Source organism: Sinocyclocheilus anshuiensis, unplaced genomic scaffold (genome assembly GCF_001515605.1).
Source record: "Sinocyclocheilus anshuiensis isolate Anshui unplaced genomic scaffold, SAMN03320099.WGS_v1.1 scaffold2630, whole genome shotgun sequence".
NCBI classification, from domain to species: domain Eukaryota; kingdom Metazoa; phylum Chordata; class Actinopteri; order Cypriniformes; family Cyprinidae; genus Sinocyclocheilus; species Sinocyclocheilus anshuiensis.
In genome coordinates, this window is record NW_015537938.1 from 639519 (window position 1) to 653873 (window position 14355).

The following is a 14355-nucleotide window of genomic DNA, read 5'->3' on the forward strand; positions in this document are numbered from 1 at the left end:
TATATATATATATATATATATATATACATGCACACATTGCAATTAATCGATTTGACAGCACACTAATTTTAACATGTTTTGGGGCAAATTGGAATACAAAACTTGCCAAAGTTTCATATTTCATAAAAATATTTTTTTTAGGGTTAGGGTTAGGCAATAATGCACTTGTGGACATGTTACACTAATTGTAACATGTCCACAAAAGGTGAAAACATGCATTAATACCCGAAGCTGTTGCAGAGGACATTACATTCAGTAGCTTTACTGTGCAAGGACAGTTTCCATTGTTGCATTTCTGTAAAACTTAGAAAGAAATTTTGAAGTCACACTCAAACCCACAAACATTTGGCATTTCTGAAAAGCACATGTTCTTTTTAATATGCACCAGGTCTTAAAACCAGAAGCAAAATCCAATAAAAACAAGATAAAAATCAATGGATGTGTCTCAGGAAGATGGTTGACCTATACAAACTAGGCCTCTTTGATTCAATGTGCAGAGAAATACACACCAAACCCTTATTTTAAATCCAAAATCTGAGACATCACCAAAACTCAACCACGTCACAACAGCTCTTAAAGAAGCAACAACATATTGCTTAATATTTTGTGCAGGTTTTAATGATTACATTGACAGATAAGGTCTATCCTGTGATAGCGATCATGTAATATCCGCACGCTGCCAGTTATGAAATATGAATCATGACCAACGCAACAAAACCCATGCAGTCAACGTCGCCAGCTTTTGAACTCCACTAGTTTCATTCTTCTTAATAGCAACTCTAGTTCTCCAAAATGAGAAACTACCCCATGCCTTTTCTGATCAAGTGCTGCCGCAACACTACCACTTGACCTCTGCGGCTTACAATAAATGAATAGAACCTAATTAGAGCGGTTCAATTAGACCTTGATCCGAGTATGTTAACAGCAGTGCGTTCTCGGATAAAAAGATCACATACTGAGGCTGCGGGGCTGATCGGTAGCGTGAGGCTGGTTAATTGGGAAGGCAGGCCTGCGCAGTAGCAGGAGGCTTTCTTCACCGTGTACTATCCGCTCGGCTTTCATTACATCTGGGCCGCAGAGCCTCTCTGATCAGCGTGATAGCATCCTAAAAAGAGTTGTATTAAGAGAGGGGCACAACACGAGCGATTTCACAAGCAGCCAATATAATATGCCACACACCTGCCAAAGAGGCGGACGAGCCAAGGTGATACAAAAGAAAGAGAAGGATCATAACGCACAAAAATATTCTCATTCTCTCTGTCTCAATCGCATATATTTAAGCAAGCCAGAGAAAGACACAAAAATCCTTTGGGAGGAGATGGAAAGAATAGGGGGGAGACAGAAGAGTGGGAGTGAGTGGGAAGAGAAAGGGGTGGAATGCATAGAAAAAAGGAGAGATTTTTAATGAGGAAAAACGCACAAATGAAGGACTGCTCATGCTACAGACCCTCTTAAATCCCCCCAGACTAGAGCCAGAGAGTTTAGACAGAGAGTTAAGACGGCATAAGATCAGCGAGTCCTCTTCAAAAAATCTAATCTTTTGAGGAAGTGTGTGTTCTGACTTTACAATGCGTGTTCTGGTAATGTGGTACGTGTGTGTTCTGATATTGTATTGTGTGTGTAGGAGTGTGTGTTCTCACGCATGTATCATTAGGCATCATTAGAGCAAATTATATGGAAGGAGAGAGACAGATGCTTCCCTTGGCACATGTAACTGTGAACCCTTACACCACTGCAGCACAGACAGCAGCTAAGACCACAGAAACACAACACGCGTACACACACACTAGCATGCAGAAATACGCGCAAATCACTTATACTGTATAGAAACCGTACTTATAAATAGGGATAGTTCACGCTGTCTTCCTCTCTGTCATGCTGTGCAGTGTGTTTGCAGTATTATTTTAGTCTACATGCATTAATTTTCCCTGTCAACATTAATAAGCAGGGCTTCTTTATCAGTGACTGTATAAAGGACTTAGAGTCCTCTTAGGGAATCTAGTGATGGTTCATCTAAAAAGAAAATTCTGTCATCATTTACTCATCCTCGTGTCGTTCCAAATCTGTATGACTGACTGTCTTCTGTGGAACACAAAAGAAGATATTTTGAAAAATGTCTCCACAAAGTGATTTTTTTTTGTCCATACAATGAATGTCAATAGCGTCCACACTGCAAAAAATAATTTTTTTACTTTACTTGAGTACTTGCATCTTCCTTCGAGTTCAAAAATCTAAATATTCTAAAATCAAGACACACTGTACAAGCGATTGTAATTTTAACTGCAATAGACTATAAAAATTCTACGGTAAAAACCTGTTAACAAGTTAACGGTAAGTTCCTTTACTCTTGCAAGTTTACAGTAAAATACTGTTATATATACTAGTTTTTTGTATGTAAAAAAAGAACAAGTTATCTTATAATTATGGTGGTTGATATTGTGATTGTCAGTAACTGTTAAAAGCAGCAGCGGAGTTTTTGATTGTTTTGTGAATTACAGATTTAAACTAAAATTTAAAGGTTAATCTATAAATGCAGTATGTTTACATTTTTACAGTATTTTCACAGAATTATTCTGGTAACCTCAGATGCCAGTTGTTTTTTCCGGTAATTAGTTTTTTTTTTTTTTGTGCATTTACTTAATAAAAAAAAAAGAAAATAAAGAAAATAAATTACAAAATAAGTAAACGTATCAAACGTATTTTTCACAGTTTTTGCTTAAAACAAAACAAAAAAACTGTCAGTGTAAGACAAATGTAAGTTTATTTTTCTGACCCCATTGGTGGATTTTTTTTCTCAGAAAACAAGACTTATAAATATGATGTCATTTTTCTTCTCAAGTAAATGTATCTTTAAGAATTTTTAGATATTTGTAATATAAAACCAGACAAAAATACTAGTAAGGAAATTACTAGTATTTTTTTTTTTTTTTTTTGCAGTGCAGTGTTGTTTTTCACTCTATTGACTTTCATTATATGGACAAAAAAACATCTTTTCCACAAAGCCATACAGGTTTGGAATGACATAAGAGTGAGTAAATGATGACAAAATTGCACATTTTTAGGTGAACTATCTCTTTAAAATAATTCTAATCCTTCATACAGTCAGTACCAAAAAGCCCTGCTTATTAATGTTGACAGCAGAGATTAATGCATGTAGACTAAAATAATACTGCAAACACACTGCACAGCATGACAGAGAGGAAGACAGCGTGAACTATCCCTATTTATAAGTACGGTTTCTATACAGTATAAGTGATTTGCGCGTATTTCTGCATGCTAGTGTGTGTGTACGCGTGTTGTGTTTCTGTGGTCTTAGCTGCTGTCTGTGCTGCAGTGGTGTAAGGGTTCACAGTTACATGTGCCAAGGGAAGCATCTGTCTCTCTCCTTCCATATAATTTGCTCTAATGATGCCTAATGATACATGCGTGAGAACACACACTCCTACACACACAATACAATATCAGAACACACACGTACCACATTACCAGAACACGCATTGTAAAGTCAGAACACACACTTCCTCAAAAGATTAGATTTTTTGAAGAGGACTCGCTGATCTTATGCCGTCTTAACTCTCTGTCTAAACTCTCTGGCTCTAGTCTGGGGGGATTTAAGAGGGTCTGTAGCATGAGCAGTCCTTCATTTGTGCGTTTTTCCTCATTAAAAATCTCTCCTTTTTTCTATGCATTCCACCCCTTTCTCTTCCCACTCACTCCCACTCTTCTGTCTCCCCCCTATTCTTTCCATCTCCTCCCAAAGGATTTTTGTGTCTTTCTCTGGCTTGCTTAAATATATGCGATTGAGACAGAGAGAATGAGAATATTTTTGTGCGTTATGATCCTTCTCTTTCTTTTGTATCACCTTGGCTCGTCCGCCTCTTTGGCAGGTGTGTGGCATATTATATTGGCTGCTTGTGAAATCGCTCGTGTTGTGCCCCTCTCTTAATACAACTCTTTTTAGGATGCTATCACGCTGATCAGAGAGGCTCTGCGGCCCTCTATCTCTTTCTCTTGCACCACCTGTTAGTGCAGACCCCTGTGCTTTGGAATTCACTTGTTTATGAGGGAGTCTTTCACACTCACACAATCAAAGGTAAGAGAAAATCCTGCTTATTTATCTATGCCTGTAACTTCCTAGTACCTGTTCTGTAATTTAATCTCCCGGCATTTCCTTGTTTATTGCTTTATTTGTTTGTCCCTCTCTTTGCAAATCCCTCCCTCCCTTTCTGTCTCTCCGGTAATTAGTCAATTAATTGTTAACCCCTTCTTGCTGTGTTTATGTGCTCCCTAGTATTTGGAAATGCAATTAACATAAAGTTCCCTCTGTCCGTTTACCGCCGGTCCCCTTAACCTCTCCTTTTCTCCGCGTGCGTGAGCCTCCACAACCTGCACTCATTGTGCGTTAAGTATTAATGTACTCATGTATGCGTGCACATTAACCTTTTCGCTCTCTTCCTGTTTCTCTCTCACCTCCCCTCCACCCCTCAACTCTCATTTGCTGTTTTGTTTTTGCATGATCTTAACTTTGGATGGGGAGAATTTACTTCATTCTGGCACACAGCAGGAAGATATATGAATAATCTGACACTTGGTGACACTTTGATATGAGACACTGTGCATGCATTGCTTTTTTTGAAGCTCTTGTGGAAAGCGTGTGATGCGAACCGCTCTCTCTCTCACGCTCACTCTGGTAATCCATCAGTGTCTGAGTGACACAGTGACTGACTGTGAAACGGTGATGTGCTTCTCATCAGGACCACTGATCTCGTGTGAATAAAAGAGAACATGATACTTCTGATGAGACACAAGTTTAGAGACAGACAGACAGATAAATAGACAGACAGACAGACAGACAGACAGATATAGATAGATAGATGAATGGATGGATGGATGAATAGATAGATATAGATGATAGATAGATTGACTGATTTATAAAGTGAAGTAAATTAATCATATTTTAGAATGTTTAGTTATTTTTGATAATAAAAATTAATCAACAAAAGGATTTATTCTTAGTATTTATCTATTTATTATTTAAAGTTTTAAATTATTGATTTATTAAGTTTTATTATGGTATTGTTCTTAGTGTTATTATTATTATTATATTATTTTTATTATATATATATATATATATTAATGTATGTGTGCGTGTGTATGGTAACACTAGATTAAGGAATTTACTAGTTGCTCATTAGCATGCATATTATTTGCTTATTGGCAGTTTATTAGTTTTAAACACATATTAATGCCTTATTCTGCATGATCATATTTTAGATCTTTTCACTCCACCCCATACCCAAACATAACTACTACAAAGAACTACCTTACTTTCTATTAATTATCAGTAATTAGGGGTTTATTGAGGGAAAACAGTTGGTTAATAGTTCATATGTGTTCCCTGATCCAAGGTGTCACTAGACAAAGATACACATCAAGAAAAGGTATAAAAACATTTTATAAAGATGGATGGATGGATGGACAGAGAGACAGATAGATAAATAGACAGAGAGAGAGAGAGAGAGAGAGAGAGGGAGATAGAGGGTGGGAGATCAACATGCGTAGATTTAGCCTCCAGGAAAAAGCAGCAGAGAACCCCACAAGAATTTTAAAGACTGATACAAAAGAGTAAATGAGAGTGAAACAGGTCTGTATAACCAGATACATGTGTCAGTTACACAATTAAAGTATTGCGCAGCTTAGTCAGCTAGTTCATTTGATCAGCTAGCGAGCATGTTGTCAGCCGTCCAAATCCCATCTCACCATTGTGTTTCATGATGTGAGTTTGGCTACAAGTGCCAACAGTGTCATAATGTACTGTGACAACACACTGCCAAACATGTCAGTAATTTAAAGTACTGGAATATCTCTCTTCATTACTTCCTCTCACTCCCACATCCCACCCCACACTCCGAGGCGTCTTCTCAACAGCCTCTTCATGTCTTGCTGTGATCCAATCTCAAGCGCTGACATTCATTCATTTTGTGACTGCACTCACAGAGTTAGCGGGCTAGTGCGCAATGCGTACAGTTCATAATGCAAGCAGTAGGCAAGAGAATCTGCGTGCTGCCACGACAGTGTTGTGCATGCAACTTATTGCAAGTTTGTATTTGTTTTTATTGATGACATAAAAACAGCAGTGCTAACATGAGAGCTAACTATTGACTTCACTAGCTATTTGGTTTGTTAAAACACTGCTTAAAGACTAGATTTCTCAAAAGATTGTGCCAGGAATGAGGTCTATAGTTGCCTGCCAAGAGAAACACACATAAAGTCTATGTAAATTAGATTACATTCTAATTCGTCGCTGGCTCGGTAGTTTCTGAAAGACATAAAATCACTTTTGAATTGAAATGAGCTCACACAGTTACCTCTGAAGATGAAAAAATATAAGATACAATCACATTCAGTTGATAAGAATTACATTATTATTCAGATTTGTTCGAGTGCGCATGTATCATTTCTTCTGAAATCTTGTTTTGTCAAATAATGATTTTAGATGCAAATTGACATTTCACTCAGTCTGAGGGCTGAAAAACAATCCTTAGATTTCAGTCCTCACCAGTGAATTGCAAATCATTGAAAATGTTTAAATAAATAATTAAACAAACCGGCTTCATAAACCATCATGGACACATATTATTATGTGCAGCAGGTGGTGGGAAGAGATTTGATTTGAAGGCTGAAAAAAAAATATTCTGCTTGGCGTGAGGTACTGTGCTAATCGCTAATCTTGTTAGCGTCCATGTGTCATGATCTCATTAGCCGCGCTGCACCAATGCCATTATGACAACTTACCTGCCACCACCGTGTCGACAGCCATGATGCCTGTCAAAACAGTGGACACCCTAATGGATTGACAAGTAGAAATCAGTGCAATGGCATGTAATGATGGGCCAGAATTACCTTAAAGGTCAGCTATGTATGAGTATGTGTCCCATTCCTGCATTCTTCCTTCTCTTGAAACTGGCTATGAATGTCTCTCTGATCCTCTCTCCCACTCTGTCTAAATGTACCATGTTTTTTGGACAAAAAATAATGAAAATAAAAATAAACTAAAATACTGTTAAACACTGTGTATTATTAAAATATTCATATAAAAATATTCATGTTTTATTTACAAAACCATTCAAATCTTTGAGGTCGGTAGTTTTTTTTTTTTTGATGTCTCTTATGCTCAACAAAGTGAATATCTCAGTAGTATTGTGAAATATTACTACAATTTAAAATAACCATTTTCTATTTTAATATATTTTAAAATGCCATTTATTCCTGTGATGCAAAGCTGAATGTTCAGCAGCCATTACTCCTGTCTTTATGATACTTTCTTATTATTATCAATGTTCAAAACAGTTGTGTAAATAAATAAAAAAATTCAGGATTCTTTGATGAATAGAAAGTTAGAACATAATTTATTTGAAATAGAAATAATTTGTTTACTGTTGCTTCTAATCAATTTAATCAAGTATTCATTTGATATTTTGTGATTTTTTTTAAATTAATTGATGAATACAAAAGTTCAGCATTTATTTGAAATAGAAATCTTTTCTAACATTGTCTGCCTTAAACTTTTGAATAGTAGACACAAATAAGTCAAAAGTGCATTCTCTCTGTATCTTATCAAATTACACACTCATTTTCTCTAAACCCATTTCCCATCCTCTCCTCGTTCTAGCTCAGTACCTCTTAAAACTAATGTTTTGTGGTCTACTTTGTGAAGCTGCTCCATTTGTGGTTCTCAGTGGTGCTTTAAGCCAAGCGTTTAGTGAAGTTGACAAACCTTAACTGCTGCACTGTTTTGCAGCTCGGCTCACATTGAGGGGCGGGAAGAGGAGGTTGGAATTGAAAGTGTGCTGTGGCACGCGGGTCCGGCATCTCCGAAACAGTTTTGACAAGCCAGGTCAATTAATCTCAGTCTAGAGGTATTTCAGATCAAATGCATAGCTGACAGTCTGTCAAAACAAACAACAACAAATAAGGCTGTTTAGAGGACAAGTCTCTGGAACAAGGTCTTTCATTTAGAAAGGAAACCATAAAGGCTTAACAGCGGTTCCAATTTACATTGAATAAGACTGAGGAAGCCTGCAGGGAAGAGGAAATCGGCCAAGCACTGCTTCTGGCTTCAAGCATAGATTTTTGCTCACGACTTCTAAATAAATCAGAGCAGGGCTTAGATGGCGAGTTCTTAAAGCTAGAGCTCAGCACAAACTTCTTAAGCCGCAGCATCCAAACGCCCACTCTCCTCCAACTCTGCCAGAATATTCTGATAATTTACTCACCCCCATGTCATCCAGGATGTTCATGTCTTTCTTTCTTTAGGCAAAAAGAAATTAAGGTTTTTGAGGAAAACATTTCGGGATGTTTCTCCATATAATAGACTTCAACGGGGATCAACGGGTTGAAGGTCCAAATTGCAGTTTCAGTGCAGCTTCAAAGGGCTCCACACGATCCCAGCTGAGAAATAAGGGCCTTATCTAGCAAAATAATCTGTCATTTTCTAAAAAAAATTTAAAAAAAATATATATATATACGGTACACATTTATTTTTTTTTACCGCAAATGCTCTTATGCAATGCAATTAATTAGCAATTAGCAAGCTTGCCATTAGAAAGCTTTAATATTTACTACCAGCAACTAATGTACACATATTTTTATTTCAACTCTTTTGTAAACAATATTAACCTCTAAATTATGCACCATTTATTTATATGTAAAATAATTTAAAAAAATACACATGTACATTATTTTATATAATTAATGCATTATATAATATAAAAATAGAGCAAACTCAGCAAGGCATTTAAAATCCAAAGAATTGAGGCAGATTAGTGCTATCTGGTGGATAGAAGTATATCAAATCAAATGTAATACCACGGTTTCACCACTAAATGCCTGTTTAGTCCTATATACAAACAGAGCTGCACAATGCCTATTTGCTGAGAAAAGTGTTTTCAGACATAATTATATACTTTCATTAGGTTTTGCATTTGGATATATGCCCAAAGACTACTTTTTGTCAAGGTTTGATTTTTTGTTTAACATATTGTTGAGTCTTCTGGCTCTACTAGCTGGTAAACAGTCTCAAAAACAACAAATTCTGTGCTTACTGGAGTCACTCCAAAGATTTTGCATACCGGTAGTTCTTTGGTCACTTGGTTAATATGGAAGAAAGCTGCGAGGGTAGTCAATGAAGATACAGCGAGGTGTTAGAACTCATAAGTATTATGGTGACAGCTACATACAAGCAAAACTTGAAGGAAAACTATAGTAGGAAACCGTCCCCCTTATTGTGTGTGTGCACAAATTCGCTGGCTTCCGTAGCACATCACCTTATAAATGAAGGTGTAAATGTTGACTTCAGTGGCCTCCATGTTCACTTCCATATGACAGTGTTCTGCGTGCCATCTTTGTTATTGTTCTTTGCACATATACAGGTAATTTCATTTACTCACTGTCATATCGTGCCAAACCTGTATGACTGACTTCCTTCTGTAGAACACAATTTATTATTATTATTTTTTTTTTTAATCTGTGTTATTTTTGCCCATACAATGAAAGTCACTGGGATCCAGTGTTGTTTAGGACCTCACTGACTTCCATTGTAGAATATCAGTCATACAGGTTTGGAACGACATGAAGGTGAGTAAATGAAGGCAGAATTATCATATTTGCGTGAACTATCCCTGTACCGCAGGTGGCTCTGGTGGAATTGTCTGTGTACTTGAAGTCGTTTTGGATTATCGACCGTCTAATAAGTGTCAAAATAACACTCTATTTCTCTGCTTTAGCTCTATGACGGTGCGTAAGGGAAAAAAGCTCACCATCTCCATCCAGGAACACATGGCCATAGACGTCTGTCCTGGCCCCATACGACCAATTAGACAGATCTCTGCCTATTTCCCTCGACTCTCCCCGACTGCTGAGCCTATCTCTCCTAACCCTGCTTCTCCACTGGCTCTCAGCGCGGGGGTTGGGGCCTCTGGAGGAACGAGCGCAGGTCTCTTGTCTCCTCTGCAGGCAGGGGCCAGAGGAGAGGGTGGGACTCTGTCAGCAGCAAGCAGCATTGAGACATCGGTGGACATCTGCAGTTCAGACAGCGATGACAGTAGTAAGTTATGACATATTGTGTGCTTAACTACCTACAGGATCACACACACCATCCGAGGGACACTCTTTAGTCACACATCAATACACAACTGTAACTGTAAGGTATATCATGAAAGTATAATCAGGTTACATAAGTTGCACTGTGCTCTCTTAGCTAGTGAGTCACATGTGAGTGCATAATGGGAGTTTTGAGAGACCATGCATTTTAGCGATGCCTGTCGAGTAACGTGGCAGAGTGGACACAGACGTGATATGATGACACCCTCCGCAGCATCTTCTAAAAAAAACATTAATTCATATTAAATAAAAAGGTGAAATATACAATATACACAATAAAAATACATAAGATTTAAACAATAAATGCATTTTGACACTCTTTAATTTGACGCAACAGATTACTTTAATGTATAATTTTTCAAGTAATTGCCATGGAAATCAACCGTGGAAACTAAAGACGTTAACAAAATAATACAGTATGTCTCCTGACGGTACATTTACATCAGGGAAATAATTCAATGTCCATAGCTGCTTGTTATTTAGGACTTTAGAAAAAAACAAATCGTAAAATCATAAATATACTATATAACTATATTTACAACAAAACTATATTTTAAATTATAATTTTACCTGTTATCTGTAGTGTATGTTTAAGTAAATCTCCAAGTTATGTCAGAAAACGCAATCTCCTGTCAAAAAATGCCTGGAAAGGAATCTTATGAGGCCTTGTACTAAAAAAACAAAACAAAAAAAACAAGTTAGGTTTGGAATAGAAAGTGGAGACTTTCCTTTTGTAGTTCATAGCTACAACTCAAAATGGCTTTGAGGACAAAACAACGATGGAACAGGTCATATAAACATATTAGAAGTTAGGCGTAGAATGTAATATAATTAGGTATTTTATTGTTTTAAATATATTATCCATACGGTAATGTCAGTCCACAAATAGACATCCTACCAGGTATATGCCTTGAAGGAATACATAGCTTTTGAACATAGCAAGGTATTTTGTTTGTCATATTATCTTATTTAAACTCTTGTTTTATTCTTTAGACTGCCTGTCAAAAATTAAATGTGAATTATTATGCTAATAATTGTGCAATATTAAGCCTATACTTTGCATTGGCAAAATAAATTGTACAGGCTTATATGATATGCATGCCTCATAATTGTACTGCATAATGGATTGTTTAATCTGCTTTCTGTCAGGTTTTATGGTATAGATGTTATTAACATTTATACTATCATTCCTATTATTGTGTAGCTGCACTGGGGACATTAGAATTTGAACTGAGGTATGAGAGAGCAACCAGTTCACTCTACTGTACCATCATCAGAGCCAAGGTAACGTCTGCCTCACACCTCTGCAGTTCACTACACACTCACACCTATTCGTGACTCACACTCCAAAATCTGCAGGTGATTTACCCTTTAGCAGTTTGTTCTGCTTCAACAGAGCTCCATACTGTTGTTTCTTTATTTTTTTTATTCAGCAGATTTTATCTAATAAATTGTTTGTTTTTTGGTGTAGGGTCTGAAACCTATGGATTTTAATGGCTTGGCAGACCCTTATGTCAAACTTCATCTTCTACCAGGAGCATGTAAGGTGGGCAAGTCCTGTTTGGAGCAATTAAATTTACAAATCTAAAACAAAACATGACCTTTGGCCTATATGACCTAATTCTATGTAAGTGTCCTCTTTATATGGCCAAAAATACATGGATGCCCAAAAAACAAACCCATACAGTATGTGCTTGTTGAACATTTACTCGCAAAACTATGGGAATTAATAGAGAGATGATCTTGGGAGGGGATGCTGGGATTTGCTCTCATTCAGACACAAGAGCATCAGAGAGGCATTGATGTTGGGTGATGGGGCCTGACTGATAGTCTGCATTCCAATTCATCCCAGTAGTGTTCATTGGGAGCCGGGTCTGGGCTTTGTGCCTGTCACGTTTTTCTACACCATTTCATTATAGATCTTGCTTTGTGCACAGTATTATCATGCTGGAACAGACAAGCACACTCCCCAAACTGTCCCAAAAATTGCCTTCAGTGGCATTAAGGAGTCTAGCCAAAAACATAAATTAGAGGGGAATTTCCAAATATTTTTGGAAATCATATTAAATCATATTAAGTTTTTGTTTATGAAAATATAATCAAAATGAAGAAACATGACAATGTGATTACATGCTAAGTACCTCTGAAATATCTACTACTTTTATTTCAGAAACAACTACTGCTCAAAAGGTTTTATAGCATTTATATATATATACTACCATCCAAAAGTTTGGGGCTAGTAAGATTTTTAACTGTGTTTGAAAGAAGTCTCTTATGCTCAACAAGGCTGCATTTATTTTATTTAGTGTCACATGATCCTTCAGAAATAATCCTGATATTCTGATTTAGTGCTAAAGAAATATTTTTCATTATGAATGTTGATTCATACCTTAATATTTTTATTAAACCATGATAAAAAAAATTCAGGATTTGATGAATAGAACACCGTTATTTGAAAGAACAGCGTTTATTTAATTATTAATTTCTTTACTTTTGATCAATTTAATGCGTCCTTACTGAATAAAAAATATGATTAAAAAAATTCTAAATCCTATTGACCCCATATTTAGTGTGTGTGTGTGTGTGTGTGTGTGTGTGTGTGTGTGTGTGTGTGTGTGTGTGTGTGTATATTAGAGGATTAAGATATTAAGATATAATCTTCACTCTTTATTTATTCATTTATTCAAAGTGTTTTATACCCACAGGCTAATAAACTGAAAACCAAAACTGTACGTAATTCTCTAAATCCTGTTTGGAATGAGACTCTCACTTACATTGGCATCACAGAGGAGGACATGCTCAGGAAGACTCTGAGGTTAGTGAAGACATCTGTGCATTCTTGAATATCTCTTTATGGGTGTCTCCAAGTGGGCTGTGATTCTATTCTGGATATTTCTTTAAAATTCTCCCCTCGGAGAGCAGTTATTTGAGAGTAGCCTGCATATCTTGCTTCGACAGTAGGTGTGTAGGTGTGTAGGTGTGTGACAGAAAGTGTGCCTGCTTAGCAGAACTTCCTGTCGCTTATGAACCTTCAGGAATGATCAAGTTTCTGGGTACATTTACTGTTGTGCGCACCTTGGAAAGTCAGCACATATTTAGGCTGAATATTTTTGCAGTGCTGAAAGGCACTCTTCAGCCCCATCATCTCCAAGGAACCTCGCCAGAGGTGAAGTGACTGCTGTAGCACTCGGCTTTATCCTGTGATTATCCACAGAAAATTACCTGTGTGCTCGTGATATACATGAACAGTATCCCCTGGCAACCTGGGACTAGGACTGCTGGTATTTTCAAACTTGCCCTTTTTTTCAATGGCGGGGTGACAGTAGTCAGAGAAAAGTAATTTAGCCGTTTATTTCCAAGGGAGAGTACAGGAGCAGAGAAGGGAGTCGATTCCGCAAACACGCAAGCAAACCTTTGAAAAAAAAGAGCAGGCGCTTACTTCCGACCAAACTGTCAGAGTCAGAAATATCATCCTAATCCCATTCATAAATATACATTTCTGTCTGAGCCATTTCCAGCTATTGCTGCTCTGCGTACGATATTTTTATGGCCTTTTTATCACTTTCGCCCATACTACATTTACAACTTTCATGTTTATCTTTGCCCTCCTTCCAGTATAATTGAATAACTCTCTCGCTTTCTTTTTTATGTTGTTGTTGTTGTTTTTCTCAGGTTATCGGTGTGCGATGAGGATAAACTGACTCACAATGAGTTTATTGGAGAGTCTCGTGTGGCCCTGCGACGTGTGAAACCAGACCAGACGAAACGTTTCTACATCTGTTTAGAACATCCACCACCGGTAAGACACACATACCTACTGCTTCTTTTTGAGTCTGTGAGAAGAGTACCTGATGTTAATGCAACATTGTGATCAACGACTGATCTGAATGTAATTAATATAAGCTTGTTCTAGCTAATCTTCACCAGTTAATGCTGTAGATAGACAGACAGACAGACACACAGAGACAGACAGACAGACAGACAGACAGACAGATAGATAGATAGATAGATAGATAGATAGATAGACAGACAGACAGACAGACAGAGAGACAGACAGACAGAAAGATAGATAGATAGATAGATAAACACAGACAGACAGACATAGACAGGCAGACAGATAGATAGATAGATAGATAGATAGATAGATAGATAGATAGAGACAGAGACAGACAGACAGACAGACAGACAGACAGA

At 37.1% G+C, this 14355-nt stretch overlaps 1 protein-coding gene across 3 annotated transcripts in view; it reads left to right on the plus strand.

The window, feature by feature from the left end:
* Nucleotides 1-14355, plus strand: part of LOC107660899 (double C2-like domain-containing protein alpha) — a 37958-nt gene that overhangs the window by 7349 nt on the left and 16254 nt on the right. For 2 of the 3 annotated variants that reach the window (XM_016450335.1, XM_016450351.1), the window contains 5 exons: nucleotides 9786-10105; nucleotides 11366-11445; nucleotides 11633-11707; nucleotides 12867-12976; nucleotides 13834-13960. In XM_016450335.1, coding sequence (XP_016305821.1) covers nucleotides 9790-10105; nucleotides 11366-11445; nucleotides 11633-11707; nucleotides 12867-12976; nucleotides 13834-13960 — 708 coding nt within the window. In that variant the 5' untranslated portion in view covers nucleotides 9786-9789. Of the gene's footprint in view, nucleotides 1-4001; nucleotides 4094-9785; nucleotides 10106-11365; nucleotides 11446-11632; nucleotides 11708-12866; nucleotides 12977-13833; nucleotides 13961-14355 lie in introns of those variants that run through there. The other variant, XM_016450343.1, reaches the window with a different exon arrangement.